Source organism: Taudactylus pleione, unplaced genomic scaffold (assembly GCF_031769625.1).
Source record: "Taudactylus pleione unplaced genomic scaffold, aTauple2 ptg000074l, whole genome shotgun sequence".
Classification (NCBI taxonomy): Eukaryota; Metazoa; Chordata; class Amphibia; order Anura; family Myobatrachidae; genus Taudactylus; species Taudactylus pleione.
The window spans coordinates 595289-611885 of NW_028284476.1; the positions used below are offsets into that span (position 1 = coordinate 595289).

Genomic DNA, 16597 nt, shown 5'->3' on the forward strand with positions numbered 1-16597 from the left:
TTCAAAACATGGTGACATTTTTGTGGGTGCTGCATATTAAAATAATAAAAAAATTGCGATATTGATGTTGGAACGAGACTTGCAAAACATCAAAAATGGCCACACAAGGGACTGAGAAAACCCCTCAGCAGTGAAGGGCTTAAAGTCTGACAGGAGTGAGGAAAAGTAAAATTTGGTTGCTACAATACCATCAGGTAAGCCTACAAGCTACAGTTACAAGGATTACAGTCCCTCCAATTTATTCACAGAGAGATGGTTCTTACCCCAAATTTCCCTACTCAAGGAGAGCGACACGTGTGCAAGACTGAGCAGGGGCAAGGAAGGAGCAATGCATCAGTGGTTTACAGCCCTCTCTCCTTACATCTTCAACATCCTAGCAACCCGATATGGGTATGGAAACGAGGGCTCTGCAATAGGCCAGCATGAGAGACATGCATCCTACATAATAATATAAATGCAGAGGACTCGGTTACACACATTTGCAAACACATAGGCCACCCCCTGCATCAAGGCACCTCTGCTCAGGTGGTCCTACACTACATGACAGCCCCACTTTGTGTCATCTATACATGCATTTCCAAATTGAGAGCCAACACACCTGGAGTCACACCAAGAACCTCCAATATGGTACAAGGATAAACGCAATCTATGCAATTTGGCGGCATTATGGTCCTTGGTAAGTAGCAACGTCATTACACATCTTGTTCCCGTGGAGTTAGATCTAAGATAATGGACAGTCTCCTCTTCATTTAGTTCTGGTAAGAATCACTCATTCTCTTTAAACTATCCACATTACATGCTGGTGCACACATCTAAAAAATAAAACTGATGCAACCCTAACATTGTGAGAAAAAACGAAATAAACCCCACCACATTTAGAAAGATCGGACTGGTCAGCAAAGGAATCACGTACTTCTAAAAGCATCTGGAAGGAAAAGCATGCTGGGGCACACATGGTCATTATGTCTTGATGTATCACATTTTACAAACTCTAAGAACAGAGACTTTTGTAAAACTGCAGAAATGGAAACCATCCCTTCACTTTAGGCTTCATCATCCATCTGATGTTCAGCAGAGATACTGAGGCATTGGAGGGACAATAGTAATTAGCACAATAGATAGTGTCACAAACAGACTACTGGCAAATTCAATCTCATGTGGGCTGCTCGGGTAGTGCACTTGTTGGGCCGTTAGGTTACGCTGATTCTGTGTGCACCTCCATAGGCAGAGAGCAAAAATCAGAGCTTGAACAACGCATGAAGTGCCCGTAATTGAATCTGCCAGTGTCAGGATTGCACAGTAGAAGCCAGAATGTTGAATTTCTCGGATCGGCAGGACAATAGATGTATGGGGCCCTTAAGCCGATTGATTTGTGTACAATAGTTGTATAAACCATATACAAAGTAACAACAAAACAAAACAAAAAAAAAAAAAACAGGTCTGGAAAATAGAGGACAGCAACGTAATTAACCAGGTGAAATAAGGCAGACACACGTCTGTTCTGTGTAATAAACATTTTATTATGTCACGTTCTTCTTTAAGGGCCTTTAATATCAAGCTACAGGGTGACAAACGTAACACCGCTGTGATTTCCATGCAGTGTCTGGAGGTAAACAGTCACCCTGAAGTACTGACATCACATCTTCGGTGGTATAGGATTATAACATCGCTATTCCTGTAGGCACCCATCAGTTGTTAGAGAAATGCATTTGCCATGTCAGGATGAACTAGGACATACCACACCATCCACTCATTCCCAGGTTCTCCTTGATAACAGGGTGTTTACCGTCTTTTCAGGACAGACGGTAGATGGTTACAATGCTTCAGTTCAGGGTCAGTTACTCCACTTTAACACATGAGGTCTTTACGGAGCAACTTTTATTTATTTACACAGGCAGGGGAATTGTGAAGCTTTGTACATAAGGACTGGCCAGTATATGGTCAAAAAAAAAAAGGGCTAATCTTGTACTGGAGACACCCGATGTTCCAAAATCCTTGTGACACACACAGTGTCATTGTGAATGCAGCTTACAGAATGTTTCCCATGTCTGTAATTACTAGGAGGAAATGTTTCTAACATATTCCACTACCAGTAAGAGGACTGGAAAAAAAACTCACCTCTGGAAAACTGCTACAATAGATGGTTTCATTAAGACGTCTCCGCTGGGTGACTCTTAACTCCAACAAAATAGGTGTAACCTATTAATGCACACGAGAGTGAGTCAAAAGTAATAGCTATTTTTTAAGAAAGATTAGCAATAGTTAACAGCATTATTTTGCCAGAGGGACCTGTGGTATATTACTCTGTATTGGACAGGAGGCTTTTCTGGCAGCAAGTAATGAACTCCCACCCAAGTCAGATTTCAAAAAGTCTGCACCTTGTTGCCGGTCTCCCATCCTCATAAACCCCTTCAGAGCCAGTGCAGCTCACTAGAGGAGTGTGCCTGGTCTGTAGGTGTGTAGGGAGTGTTCAGTGTGAGGACTTAGAAGAACAGGCCATGATGTGTGGACAATCCTCCGTCTGCCTAACGTATGCACATCTTCATGGCAGGCTGGGGAGGGAACGCTAGTTCTCTAGGAAAGCCACGTAGTCAGTGAGCCTAGCCAGCTGCTGTTCGTTGGGGATCAGAGACAGGGGAGCAGAATCTGTGTGGAAAGCAGAACAAACAGTCACTCCAGCCTCCCACCCAAAATGTACCGTGTTACCATGCAGGTCCACCCACCCTCCACCAGACCTGCAGCGTTTTAGGAAATTAGGAACAGAACTGCAGGCAGAACACTGAATGCTGCGCCTCTCCAGCCCAGAAACCGTGAGACACAGACGGATTTATTTTTAGTGATGGATTAGTAGATGTGGGGGGAGGAAGGGGGGGCTGGGCCAGATGTGACCTCATTCCTCGTGATTCTGGGAAGTTGCTTTTCTTTAAAAGAGAATGAGAAGTCTGCCAGCATTTATATTAACTGCACAAATCAGACTGCCAAATTAAAAAGCAAGGATGACAGCCAAATGTCCTAGTAATGATGTTAATTCCGGAATTCATAACGAATGTTAGAAACACACGACACAACTGTAACAGGACGTCACTAAATACACACACACACACACACACTGGGTAATGCAGACTTAATGGAGCGCACAAATCATAGGCTTTTGCATGGGATTTGTTCAGCTGCAATGACAGACAGACACACACAACTATAGAGACCTTTAGGTAAACAATAAAGTGACCCGAAACAAAGAGTGAACTTACAGTGAGACCTACCTGGCTTCTTCGGCATTACCATACGTGTTGCAGAATCGGCCTGCCAACCCTGTTCTAAGACACCTGTAAGAGTACAAGTGAAAATTTCCATTCCAAAATGTATTACATGCCCATAGGAGTGAACAAAAATAATAACTCATCTTATTGTCACAGCATACAGAACAGCATTAACCCATAATCTACTGTATTTGAAAAGCATCTGGAGAACATTTTTAAGTGAGGTTACAATTAATCAAACGGGGGGGGGAATGTTATGTTTAGGCACCAACAGGGAGGGTTAGGTTGAAGGGAGGGAGGGCGAGTATACTTACTGAGCCCCTGTCAAAATTCTCAGCATCGGGATGCCTCTGTCGGTCTTTTGCCAGCCGGCATCCCGATTGATTAGGGTTGGGTATGGGAAACCGGCAAACAGCTGGATAAGTACTGGAGTAAGAGGATGAGTAATAATATAAATAAATGTTTGTGTTTAATTAATTTTTATATTACAGATGCTGCAGCCACACCAGAAAGCCCCTTTCGATGCAACAGGTCCAGGTCTCTGCTAGCATCGGGGCACTTTTTCTTTGGCCGAAAATGCAAGTTGTAATGTGATGTGTCTAGGACGCACCAGCAGACTGTCGATTAATTTGATATGTGATACCTGAATATCTGGTGCGACCGAGTCCCTGAATCTGTATAGGAAGTACCTACAATGTAGCAGCAGCAGTTTTTTTTCATTCCGAATTCCGTTGTGCTTTATATACAGACTCCGGTGCACACAGATATACAAGTGTCTCATATCACATTGATCAGCACAGTCCACTGTTGCGTCCTAGATGCATCGCATCTTAGAAGCATTTTTTGTAAAAAAAAATGACACCAGATGCATGGGACCTGGCTACTCACTAACACCAGGCAAGTTGTGTTGCATGGGGCATTGAGGCTAGATGCATGAGGGCACATCTGTGCATTGGACATTAAAGACTACATTATTGTAACAGACCACTAGGTTTCTTTTTTATATAAATATTATTATCTTTCTACTTGGCACTTTTTTTTTTTTAAACCTTTAGCAAACACCCTCTTTCAGCGACTTATACATTCCCCCTGTAACCCCCCACGTGTACCTCCCCCTACTGTAAGACGTGTGCCATGCCAGAATCTCTCCATTGTGAATGCAATAGGATAATCCCCAAAAAGAGTCAGGTACCTGTCGCTTTTAGGGCTGCAGATCTCAAGCATTACAGATAACATTAACTAATAATCATTTACAGTGTGTGCAAAGTGACCCATACACATGAACGATTTGGACAGCAGAAAGGCCGTGTTGTACCTAATCTGCTGCAAATCACTGCATGCCGGGGGCAGAAAACGTCAGCCAATCCCAAACTACATATACATGGCAACCATCAGATGTTCAATAGGACTAATGATAGAGGCAGTCAGCTATGGGCGTCATTGTCTGAAAGAGCTAATGTAGTGTTCTCACAACTGGATATTCAGCAAAACAAAGCCGCCTATTCAAATAATTTTTGCTGTCAGTTCTCAAAGACATTCTGCAATAATTAAGTATGGCAGCTATTTAAGATGAGGGTTCTGCAGCGCATATTAGATGTGTGAGGCTGTCCCTCAGTTTTTCGATTGCAGCAGTCCAATAGCTTTCTGTGGGGACTGTGACAATATCCAATTTACCAAGCTCTGGATTAGTTTAGCATTTTGTAGCTTGTCCCTAACTGCTAAGGCCATCACTAAATGGAGTTAATCATTGTAGCATATAGGCTTCATTTTTGATCCTATGGATGACCGCACACGTGCCGTAGCTAAGTCAGGTCCGAAATATATCATTTACTCTTTAACGGGACAGTTCTCATCAGTGCCAAATGTCCTGGCAAAAGAATACTGATTAAAAGTGTACAAAAATCAGATCCGAGAGCAACGAAGTTTCCAATATATGTACAGAAGGACAATTTAAAATTTTTTTTTTTTTAAATGTAATATTTCAGTATACAGTAGCCTAATATCACACATTTTCCTGTGAACGACTATAGAGGCACTAGGTAAAAGGCATGACGTAGGGGCACCGGTTGCCTGCTTTCACATGCTGCCTCGCCAGCATTGCCCCTGCATCGCCCCCACAGAGTGAATGGTCAGTTTCCCTATGATGCAAACAATTTAAATTATAATTTCATAGCATCACCAACTTTGTAGCTTATAAATGCACCTAAAAGACTAACCTTCTCAGTGACGCGTCCCCGCTGCCTTTATAAAACCTCCCATCTCCACAACTAACATCTTTGTGTCTCACATCTATCTTATGTGAAAGCTATTAGACCATTCAGACAGGGTCATCTTTGGACATCAAGCCTTAATATGAGATTTCATATATTTGAAATTATATAGAAGCCAAGAGCAAGGTATGCATGTGTTTGTGTGTTCATACACATTTATTACATGCATACATACATATTAGCCCTAAATTGCTTATCCTGGACAACACTTACCTTTAACAGCTTCTTCCACAGGAAGACCAACAAAGGCTGCTAAATCATCAGCAGAAATTGATGTGTAAGCTTGCGACACCAAACCAAATGCGCGCCGCCGTGTTGCATCTGGAAGAAAATTAAAAAAAATAAAAAATATAATATAATATATATTTGTTCAAACTAACTGGTAAGAATGAAGGTTTGCAGCTTAATATAAATCATATACCCACAAGGGTACTACTTAAATTTCAATTATTTTCCCAATTATAGAGCAATATTTGTTATACTGTAGCACCCCCTAGTGGCCACAGCAATGTACATTACATCCCAGTGATAGGCAACCCGATACATTTTTGAGGGCAGCATTGAACAGTCCTCTAACCTTCAAAAAGTCTGCACATTACTTTTAATCTCAGGGGGTAAATTAAATTAACGAAAGTGAAGGTGTATAAGCGCCTCCCTCCCCAGAAATACACACAACGTAGCAGAAGATGGTCTCCTTACCGCGTACAGCCTCCATGACCGGCTGTATGGTTTCAGACCACTGATGGGCAGCTATGGCAGCATAAATTCCAGGGAACTCTCTTTGCCAGATCCTCTGCCCTACCTCCCAAATCCAACCAAGCTCTGCATTGGCCTGCAGAGAACAAAAATACATAAGCATTGCAAACCATCAACTAGAACGTTATGAAACACATACACTTGAGAGGGGGGGAAGGGATGAAGCCAGTTTTAGGAAACAGAAAAGCAAAACTTCCAGATATGGAGTATAGATCGCCCACGTTCTACACTATGGGTGCACGCAAAGCAGTCGTATATCTGCATTGTTTTGCGTGCTCATGGGGGTGAACTTACGCATCGCTAACGGAAATCAGCCGTAACTCAACTTGCGGCTAAATGTGGGCAACTGGGCGGCAACGGAGTATTCACATTTAGATAAAGCTTGCCATGGGCGTGTAGACGGAATAGCAGCCTAGACAGATGTATGCGAAGATCCAGAGGTTTCCGACTGGTAGGGCTCGTACATATGCGTGCTGACGGACACTCTTACAAGTGTGGGGGTGGGGGGAGTTGGTGTAGCGCAATAGATGCGGCACACTCCGAATACCTGTCTATTTTCAGGAACGCAAAGCCCCCGCTTTGTGCGAGACTCTAAATCAGGCCCTTCTCTTGGTCCATACATTAAAAAATGATATGCAAGCAAACATCATGAAGCTATGTCAATATACTGTACAGTTGGTAACTTTATAAGCAAAGTCTTTGGAAGCAGCTGCTGTGTGCAAACAGGCCAATGCTGCAGGAGGCGTTTGAGGACACGCCTCTGTTTTCTGGAAACGCAGACAGCGCCGTCCCGTCCCCAACCCCACGACGGCAGCAGCATGCTTCGGCTGGGGGGCACTGCGTGCGATCTCGCAGGACTCGTTCGGCACGGGCCACTGGACATACGCAGCCCACCCACCATCGGAGTTGTACGCAAAGCAAAGAGTTTGCCTACATCACTGAATAAGGCCCTATAGCTCAATGCTGGCGGATCAGTATTGCGCGCTCCCTCTCATGATCACCATAGTCTAGTGTCTGGATAGAGTTGAACGGTTGAGTTTATGGCAGTTTATTGTTGCTAGATAAATCATTTTGTCAATTATATTTATGCTAACAAGACTGACCTCTGATCTTCAGCACATGTATCCTTTGTCATTAATGATCGCCTACTGCAAGCTGAGTTTACGTGTAATGTATATAAACACTATGGGCCTGATTCAGTGGACTCAGTACTCGCGGCTGCTGCGCCTTTGGATAGCATCAAAATGTGTATTCGAATGTTCCAGTAGGCGTTTGAAGGAAGTAGTCGCCTCCTGTCAGCATCTGCGATCCGGGCGCTGCGTCCGATCACCATCACGACTATCGGAGAAAGCCCAAGGCTACGCAGAAGGGACGTCTTATCTGCACTGCCGAGGCCAGGAAATCTGCGTCTTCCAATGCAGAGCCTGGCCGCAGTACTCCCAGAAAACAGGGGCAACGTAGCCCAGTTTCCGGGAACCCAGGCTAGCGCCACCTCCTCCCCGCCCCCAAACGGCTGTCAGGCACTGCAAGTGTGACTGCGGGACTCTTTCTGCACACGCGCAGTTCAGCCAGCATCGGGTTTACGTACTAGCCAGAATCAGGCCCTATGTTTTGTGTGTGAAACTTAATTGTATAATACAAGCTTTTGAAAGAAAATAAAAATAAAACAATGGGGGTTACATAACGGGTTTCGATTTTACTGAAAAAGTCAGATTTCAGTTTAGATTGCTGCTAACTTTAAAGCGCCAATCAGACTTATAACTTCTAGAAAATCGGAACCTATTACATAACCCCCAATGTGAGACAAATACCAAATGAAAAACAGTTATCTTTAATCAACCATTAGGGGTGCTTCAATTAGCTGCGGGACTTATCACAGAGTTGAGTGCCTGGAGCTATTGAATTACTGCCTGTGACCAGCCCTGAGGGTACACACTGCAAAGATATATCTATAGATGATGGTCAATCATATACACTGAACAACCATCAATTTCCATGCAGCCGCGGGTCCCGTTGGCCGGGGCGGCGGGTTGAGGGCTGGTCCGCCTCCCTCCCCGCGGCTGCATGTGTACGGGCAGTTGGCTAAATGCGTGCACTCGCCCCCTCCCCCCCAATTGGACAATATATCGGTCAGTGTGTACCCAGCTTTAATGTGGATATCTGCGTGTACCCTCCTGAGGTTCAAACAAAAATCCACGTTACCTAATGCTTCTGGAGCAAGTCGCAATGACTCCATAGATCTGGGCACTCAACCCAGGAGCTAAAACCCTGCGGTGATGCCAGCGGCTAATTGAATAGTCATGGGGTGATCAACTAGTCGGAGGCAAAGAGCCAAAAAAAAAAAAAAGATATGTAGTCAATCGAAAGAGCAGACATCATGCGCGCCGTTTTTAGTCACGCTGGGGGAGAGTCCAGGACATTGAAAATAAACATTTTACATAATCTTCCCACTATACATTTTTCACGGTTGAAGTGAAAGAAAAAGCCAGAGCAACATAGAGAACATTGAAATAGCCACATTCACATAAATACATATTGAAATCCAGAACCACATAAGACATTGAGAATGCCAGTGCCCATTATGCTGTGCCCCCAGTAGTTGTGCCCCATATGCAGTACCCTACTGTAGCTGTGCCAATTAATCAATGCCCCCTGTAGTTGTGGCCCTAATGCAATGCCCCCTGTAGCTGTGCCCATTAAGCAATGCCCCCCAGTAGTCGCGCCCCTTCCGCACTGTCCCCTGTAGCTGTGCCCATTAAGCAATGCCCCCCGAAGCTGTTCCACTCCTGCAATGCTCCCTGTAGTCATGCTCCCAGCACTAGCTCCCCCCCCCCCAATGAAGAAACTTACCTTCGAGCTGGCACTGCTCCACGACATCATGGCTCCCGAGTCCTGCCTCGCCGTTGCTGCTTCCGCCCGCCTGCTGGATCTAACTGGTTTCAGCAGATACGCAGGTGACGTCACCCGCGCACTGCATTACTGGGAACGCTGGCCTCTGAAGCGATCAGAGGCTTCTTTAGCCTCTGATGGCTTTAGAGACCAGCGTTCTCAGTACTAAGGGGGGGGGGGGGTCTGCCGAGCCACATTAGAAGCTCAGAAGAGACTCATACGGCTCGAGAGCCGCGGGTTGGCCACCCCTGGAATATTCCTCCATTGTTATCAACACTTGTAATTTTTATTACGTACTAGCTGTTGTCCGCAGCTTCGCCCACGACAAAATCACTTCTGCCAACATTTTATTTGAGATATTCTAGTTGTATTGGTTTGCATAGGGGCCCTGCCGCGGGAAATGCCCCACGTGACCAGCAGCGCTATACAGCCTGGTGGCATCATTCACACCAACATCACTGTTTGCCCTGCGCACAGACTCCTATGTGGCCAATCCTATTCAAGTGACCACGGGCCTAAAGCACCTCTGCCCCCCCCCACCGGCCGTGCACACATGGTGCCACATTTATCTCTTCCATTACAGGCAATCAATTTTGTTTGTTATTGCTCAGCTTTAACTTAAGAGATGGAGATGAAACAAAGTGCAGTTTATTCTTAGGAGCTCCCACTACACACTGATGCAGTTTTCATGAAAATCGGTTCAGTAGTTTTTGCGCCAACTTGGAACAAACAAACAGACACAACGTTCTTATTATATTAGTATAGATTTTATGTACAAACGCTCACATCATTCACAACCATGCTTTCAAAGATGCAATCTAATGTCTTTTGAGAAATGAGATGCAGTATTACAAATATTGATCACATTATAGATTATCCAGAGATTGGTCCTTTTTTTTTTTTTTTTTGTTTGTTAACATTGTTAGGGATGCCTGCTGTGCTATACAAAAGGCGTAGCTTCTTGTATAGGACTCTGTACCAGAGACAACAAAAACTAGTTTATTAGACACTCAAATCGGAGAGATAGAGATATATACATATACACACACACACACACACACACACACACACATCTGGCTTACATAACATACCACAGCAACCACAAGCGGCACAGAATAAAACTTACAGATTTAACAGCCGGTGGGACCCTCTTCCACAGATAGCGGGCATTATTCCTGGTAAGGACAAAGCATTAGCCATTAAGAGAGCAGTAATAATATTAACACTTTCAAAACAGAAACACCAGAGATGGGAACACTTACATATCATTGTGGAACAGGTATAGCGCTAACAGTTGGCAGTACACCTGGGGGGTAGCAACACCTCCTGGGGCCTGAAAAAGATAAGGATTTAGTTAGATATGAGGTTTTGCATGATCTAGTTGTAGCACATAGTTAATAAGCATACTGAGGCTATAGGATCTAAAGTAATAAACTGTACACATAATAGCATATATCCATAGGGTTACATGTGTACAGTGAGTAGTAGAAAGCGGATAACACTGGGTTACATACAAATGGCCTTATTCACAAACAGAATCACAATAGCCATTAAAAGAAAATAAAACATGTTGCAATCTATAGAGTTGGTCCCTCACTTGAATGGAATGAGCATGCATTGCTCCTGACACACAACATCTGTACATTACAGATAATAAAATGTCCACGCGGTTTGCAGCTCTGAATCGCCAAGCAAACCAGACGCAATCTTATACAGTCAGGTGCATAATTATTGGGACATTCACAGAATTTTCATATGTTGGCCTCTATTCACCACCACAATGGCTTTGAAATGAAACAAACAAGATGTGCTTTAACTGCAGACTTTCAGATTTAATTTGAGGGTAATTACATCCAAATCAGGTGAACGGTGTAGGAATTACAATGGTTTCTATATGTGCCTCCCACTTTTTAAGGGGCCAAAAGTAATGGGACAAACTAAACTATCCTAAATCGAACTTTCACTTTTTAATACTTTGTTGAAAATCCTTTGCAGGCAATTACAGCCTGAAGTCTGGAACGCATAGACATCACCAGACGCTGGGTTTCATCCCTGGTGATGCTCTGTCAGGCCTCTACTGCAAACCTATAGATTGTAAACTTGCAAGCAGGGCCCTCTTACCTCTATGTCTGTCTGTTATTACCCTGTTTTGTTCTATCAATGTTTCCAATTGTAAAGCGCAACGGAATATGCTGCGCTATATAAGAAACTTAATAAATAGTCTTCAGTTCCTGCTTGTTCTTGGGGAATTTTCCCTTCAGTTTTGTCTTCATTAAGTGAAATGCATGCTCAATCGGATTTAGGTCAGGGGATTGACTTGGCCATTGCATAACATTCCACTTTTTAGCCTTAAAAAACTCTTTGGTTGCTTTTGCAGTATGCTTCGGGTCATTGTCCATCTGCACTGTGAAGCACCGTCCAATGAGTTCTGAAGCATTTGACTGAATATGAGCATATAATATTGCCCGAAACACTTCAGAATTCATTCTGCTGCTTTTGTCAGCAGTCACATCATCAATAAATACAAGGGAACCAGTTCCATTGGCAGCCATACATGCCCACGCCATGACACTACCATCACCATGCTTCACTGATGAGGTGGTATGTTTTGGATCGTGAGCAGTTCCTTTCCTTCTCCATACTCTTCTCTTCCCATCACTCTGGTATAAGTTGATCTTTGTCTCATCTGTCCATAGGATGTTGTTCCAGAACTGTAATGGCTTTTTTAGGTGCTGTTTGGCAAACTCTAATCTGGTCTTCCTGTTTTGAGGCTCACCAATGGTTTACATCTTGTGGTGAACCCTCTATATTCACTCTTGCGAAGTCTTCTCTTGATTGTTGACTTTGACACATATACACCTACCTCCTGGAGAGTGTTTTTGATATGGCCAACTGTTGTGAAGGGGTTTTTCTTCACCAGGGATATAATTCTTCTGTCATCCACCACAGTTGTTTTCCGTGGTCTTCCGGGTCTTTTGGTGTTGCTGAGCTCTCCGGTGCATTCTTTCTTTTTAAGAATGTTCCAAACAGTTGATTTGGCCACACCTAATGTTTTTGCTATCTCTGATGGGTTTGTTTTAATTTTTCAGTCTAATGATGGCTTGCTTCACTGATAGTGACAGCTCTTTGGATCTCATATTGAGAGTCGACAGCAACTGATTCCAAATGCAAATGTCACACCTAGAATTAACTCCAGACCTTATACCTGCTTAATTGATAATGAAATAACGAGGGAATAGCCCACACCTGTCCATGAAATAGCTTTTGAGTTGATAGTCCCATTACTTTTGGCCCCTTAGAAAGTGGGAGGCACATATAGAAACCGTTGTAAATCCTACACCGTTCACCTGATTTGGATGTAATTACCCTCAAATTAAATCTGAAAGTCTGCAGGTAAAGCACATCTTGTTTGTTTCATTTCAAAGCCATTGTGGTGGTGAATAGAGGCCAAAATATGAAAATTCTGTCAATGTCCCAATATTTATGCACCTGACTGTACATAAAATTCATTGGTCGGTTTGCTGCAGTCGGACACCCCTGCACCGATTAGGATGAAACCAAGGAGAGTTGGTCTAGTTGGATCCTGGTCAGGTTTTAGGGGAGTTAAGGTCACGATCGGAACTCCCATTGGTGTACACTGGGCAGAAGTTTGACCTGGGGAACCTGTTCTGGGCCTTCCACTGGATTGATTTGGACAAAAACTTCACAGGAGGAGTGGCAATTGATCTGTAGTGTTCACTCTAAGTCTGGCGGCAGGCAGGGCACCGAAAAAAGGGGCATGGCTAATGAAAAGGGGGCATGTCTTTATGACGCATCCCCTTTGCATTACTCTTGGGGGCATGCCCGGCACTTAGACATGCCGGGCAGTCTCCAAACGCCGCGGTCACTGTGAATGGATGCTGGGCTCATGCGCCCGGCTTCCATTCACCAGCGGTGACTGCTGCTCTGCAGTTTTTCCCACCCGTGGGACACTGCAGCCCGCTGGTGGAGGACAGAATCCGCAGGCTGTTTCAGCGGGGCGCCGTGCTGGAGGGCAGGGTGCTTTCTGCCCTTCAGAAATAGGGCAGGGCACGGCGCCCCGCTGAAACAGCCTAGCGGGAACACTAGATCTGGGATGCCTAATTGAGTGGTTGGGGGTCTCGGTCTGACCTCACAGCGGAGTGTGCTGGGCAGAACTTTGACCCAGGGAGCCTGTTCTGGGCCTTTCACTGGGTGGATTTGGACGACATCACATAAAACTAAATAACGTAAAGATTTAAACCCAGTCAACGCCAGGTACTTCAGCTAGTAAATGTGAAGCGGAGACTTTACCTTCCCCAGCAGAGTATGCAGCATACTTGGTGTAAAGTGTGTCAGTACTTTGTTATGTGACCTTTTAAAATGTGCTGCAGCAGTTTGATTTTATTTGCATAAATGGGTGTACTTGAATTGTTTTTATCCATCAGATGCACAGCCAGGTGACAGCAGCACGGGGGGGTCCCGCGTACAGCCAGGAGAGGTGACAGCAGCACGGGGGGGTCCCGCGTACAGCCAGGAGAGGTGACAGCAGCACGGGGGGGTCCCGCGTACAGCCAGGAGAGGTGACAGCAGCACGGGGGGGGTCCCGCGTACAGCCAGGAGAGGTGACAGCAGCACGGGGGGGTCCCGCGTACAGCCAGGAGAGGTGACAGCAGCACGGGGGGGTCCCGCGTACAGCCAGGAGAGGTGACAGCAGCACGGGGGGGTCCCACGTACAGCCAGGAGAGGTGACAGCAGCACGGGGGGGTCCCGCGTACAGCCAGGAGAGGTGACAGCAGCACGGGGGGGGTCCCGCGTACAGCCAGGAGAGGTGACAGCAGCACGGGGGGGTCCCGCGTACAGCCAGGAGAGGTGACAGCAGCACGGGGGGGTCCCGCGTACAGCCAGGAGAGGTGACAGCAGCACGGGGGGGTCCCGCGTACAGCCAGGAGAGGTGACAGCAGCACGGGGGGGTCCCACGTACAGCCAGGAGAGGTGACAGCAGCACGGGGGGGTCCCGCGTACAGCCAGGAGAGGTGACAGCAGCACGGGGGGGTCCCGCGTACAGCCAGGAGAGGTGACAGCAGCACGGGGGGGTCCCGCATACAGCCAGGAGAGGTGACAGCAGCACAGGGGGTAGCACGTACAGCCAGGAGAGGTGACAGCACGGGGGTAGCACGTACAGCCAGGAGAGGTGACAGCAGCACAGGGATAGGGTTACACGTACAGCAGAGCAGTACCACACGTCGGACGTTCCCTACCTCCAGCTCCTGTTCCTCGCTCTGTTCTAGAAGCCGCTGGAAGGACACCGGGTTTTCCGCCATCACGGCAACTGGCATCTTCACCTCGGTGCCCGGGCCCTCGTCTTGCACCACCGCCAACACAGCACTTCCGCTTCCGGGTCGGGGCGCTCGTCAGAAACGTCCGGCACGGATTGGCTGGCGAGGAACGGCTCCTGATTGGCGGACACGTTTGGACCAGTGACTATATATAGCTGTTCAGGAGGCCAGAGTGACGTAGTAGAGTAGTAACTTGAGACTGAGACGTAGCTGAGTAGTCTGGCGGGTAGTAACTAGCGGCCGGTCAGTCAGTCTCTCTGATAACGGGAGGAGGTGAGGGCGAGTATGTGACTCCATAGTAATGATGTGAGCCGGTCTCTGTAAAACATATGCACCTCTGTATAATAGTCATCATCTTGTACATATTTTATTTTTATTAACAGTTTTTTATATAGCGAAGTATATACCGTTGCGCTTTACAATTGTAAGTATTAATAGAACAAAACTGGATAATAACAGACAAGATATATAGGTAGGAATGCCCTGCTCGCAAGCTTACAATCTCTGGGCTCGATTCTATTCAGCGCGATGTAAATAGCGCCGGGAGATAGCTCCCGGAGCTATTCAATTCATCGCGCTGTTAGGTCGGGGAAGGCTCGTTATTGTGCCTTAAACAGGGTGTTTAGGCGCGATAACGGGCATTCCCCGACCTAACTTCCCGGCGCGAGGCTGTTTTCCCTTGCGCCGGGACTTTTGTCGGATTTCTTCTCTCATCCCCGGAGGGATGAGAGAAGAAATCATTAGTCGGACTTGGCAGCGCGGTGTATTGAATAGCTCCGGGAGCTCACTCCCGGAGCAATTTACATCGCGCTGAATAGAATCGAGCCCTATATATTTATATGCAGCCACCTAGTGTCCTAGGAGGTACTGCACATTATCACCTCTGATAATCTGTTCTGTGCTCATTTGCTCTTTAAATTTAGGGGTGTTTTTGTTAAGATCGTTCTTACCAAAAAGTACTACTGCTCCCCCCCAGTGATTTAAGTGTCTGGCCTATTCTGCTGCTTATTTGAGTATTATGATGCAGCAATGTCTATAAACCATGCAATACATGTTGGTAGCTGCTCAATCATTTCAGTAATATCACTCAGGTGTATGTAAGGGAGGGGTTAGTCTTTACAAGAAACAACAAAAAGTAATCCCCCAGCACACTGAATGAAATATATATATATTTATTTTTCTTAGCATTTTAATTACACCTTTCACTTATTAACACATAGTTTTTGCTTTAATCTTACATACTAACACTTTAGTCTCTCACTGGTGTGCTTCGCTGGGGTGGCTGGCCATCGCCGGCTTTTTTGGGGTTCTGCACCCCAGATTCTGACCAAGTGATAGGGACCTCCGGTATCAGAGACGCCGTGATGTGTCCTGGAGGCTTAGCCATATCTTTGCAAATATACGCAACTGAGATCTCTGAATTATCTATCACCATGTAGTTTTTCAAATCTTATTGCTGATTTCATTCAGTGTGCTGGGGATTACTTTTTGATGTTTATAAACCATGTCGGGGGCAAACGCAGGATTTCTACAGGGGAGATTTCTCTTACCTTTATGTCTGTCTGTTATTACCCAGCTTTGTTCTATTAATGTTTTCCAATTGTAAAACTGAATAAGCGCAACTTAATATGCTGCGCTATATCTGTTAATAATACCTGTTAATAGTAAATGCTTGATTTTAAGGTCCCTACACACGGAACGATATTGCACACGATCCGACACATTGGAAAGATAAACGTGTGTATGCACGATATCGTGCATTGCGTGCTCGTCCGTCACTTTGCCTGATCTTTCTGCATGTTCAAAAGATCAGGCGAATCGACTGACCATCCCATGCAGCGCTATTGGGGGGCGGAATGTCGGGCATCAGATCGCCCCGTGTGTAGGGACCACCTGATATGCCGGGCCCTCGGATCGTCGTTCGCATCGGTGGGTACACATCATACCGTGTGTACCCGCCTTTAGCGTGATGGTGGCCAGTCCATGAAGAGGGCATAAGTAACACTTTTCCAGCTTTAAAATGTGTCACACATAGTGTAGTGTACGCCATAACTCCAGGATATACAGGACTAGCGATCACAGTAAG

The 16597-nt window shown here is 45.6% G+C and overlaps 1 protein-coding gene across 2 annotated transcripts; it reads right to left on the reverse strand.

The window, feature by feature from the left end:
- Positions 1-1499: 1499 nt before the first annotated feature.
- COPS8 (COP9 signalosome subunit 8) lies at positions 1500-14623 on the reverse strand. Of its 2 annotated transcripts, none has more exons than XM_088467747.1 (7): positions 14434-14623; positions 10438-10508; positions 10302-10350; positions 6230-6362; positions 5744-5851; positions 3264-3326; positions 1500-2646 (listed from the first exon to the last, which is right to left on the reverse strand). In XM_088467747.1, the coding sequence occupies exons 1-7, from the start codon at positions 14509-14511 to the stop codon at positions 2567-2569; spliced, it is 582 nt and encodes a 193-aa protein (XP_088323873.1). In that variant the 5' UTR covers positions 14512-14623; the 3' UTR covers positions 1500-2566. The 2 variants fall into 2 exon arrangements, with proteins under 2 accessions (XP_088323873.1, XP_088323872.1); XM_088467746.1 differs by having other exon boundaries at positions 3252-3326.
- Positions 14624-16597: the final 1974 nt, after the last annotated feature.

What these genes read in the sequence shown, in the direction of transcription:
- COPS8 (XM_088467746.1), bottom strand. Translation starts at nt 14,511, where the DNA reads ATGCCAGTTGCCGTGATGGCGGAAAACCCGGTGTCCTTCCAGCGGCTT. An exon ending in TCCCACCGGCTGTTAAATCT is followed by an intron (nt 6,363 to 10,301) that starts GTAAGTTTTATT and finishes TGTTCTCTGCAG; the next exon opens with GCCAATGCAGAGCTTGGTTG. An exon ending in GAAGCCAGGTAGGTCTCACT is followed by an intron (nt 2,647 to 3,251) that starts GTAAGTTCACTC and finishes CTTTCCACACAG; the next exon opens with ATTCTGCTCCCCTGTCTCTG.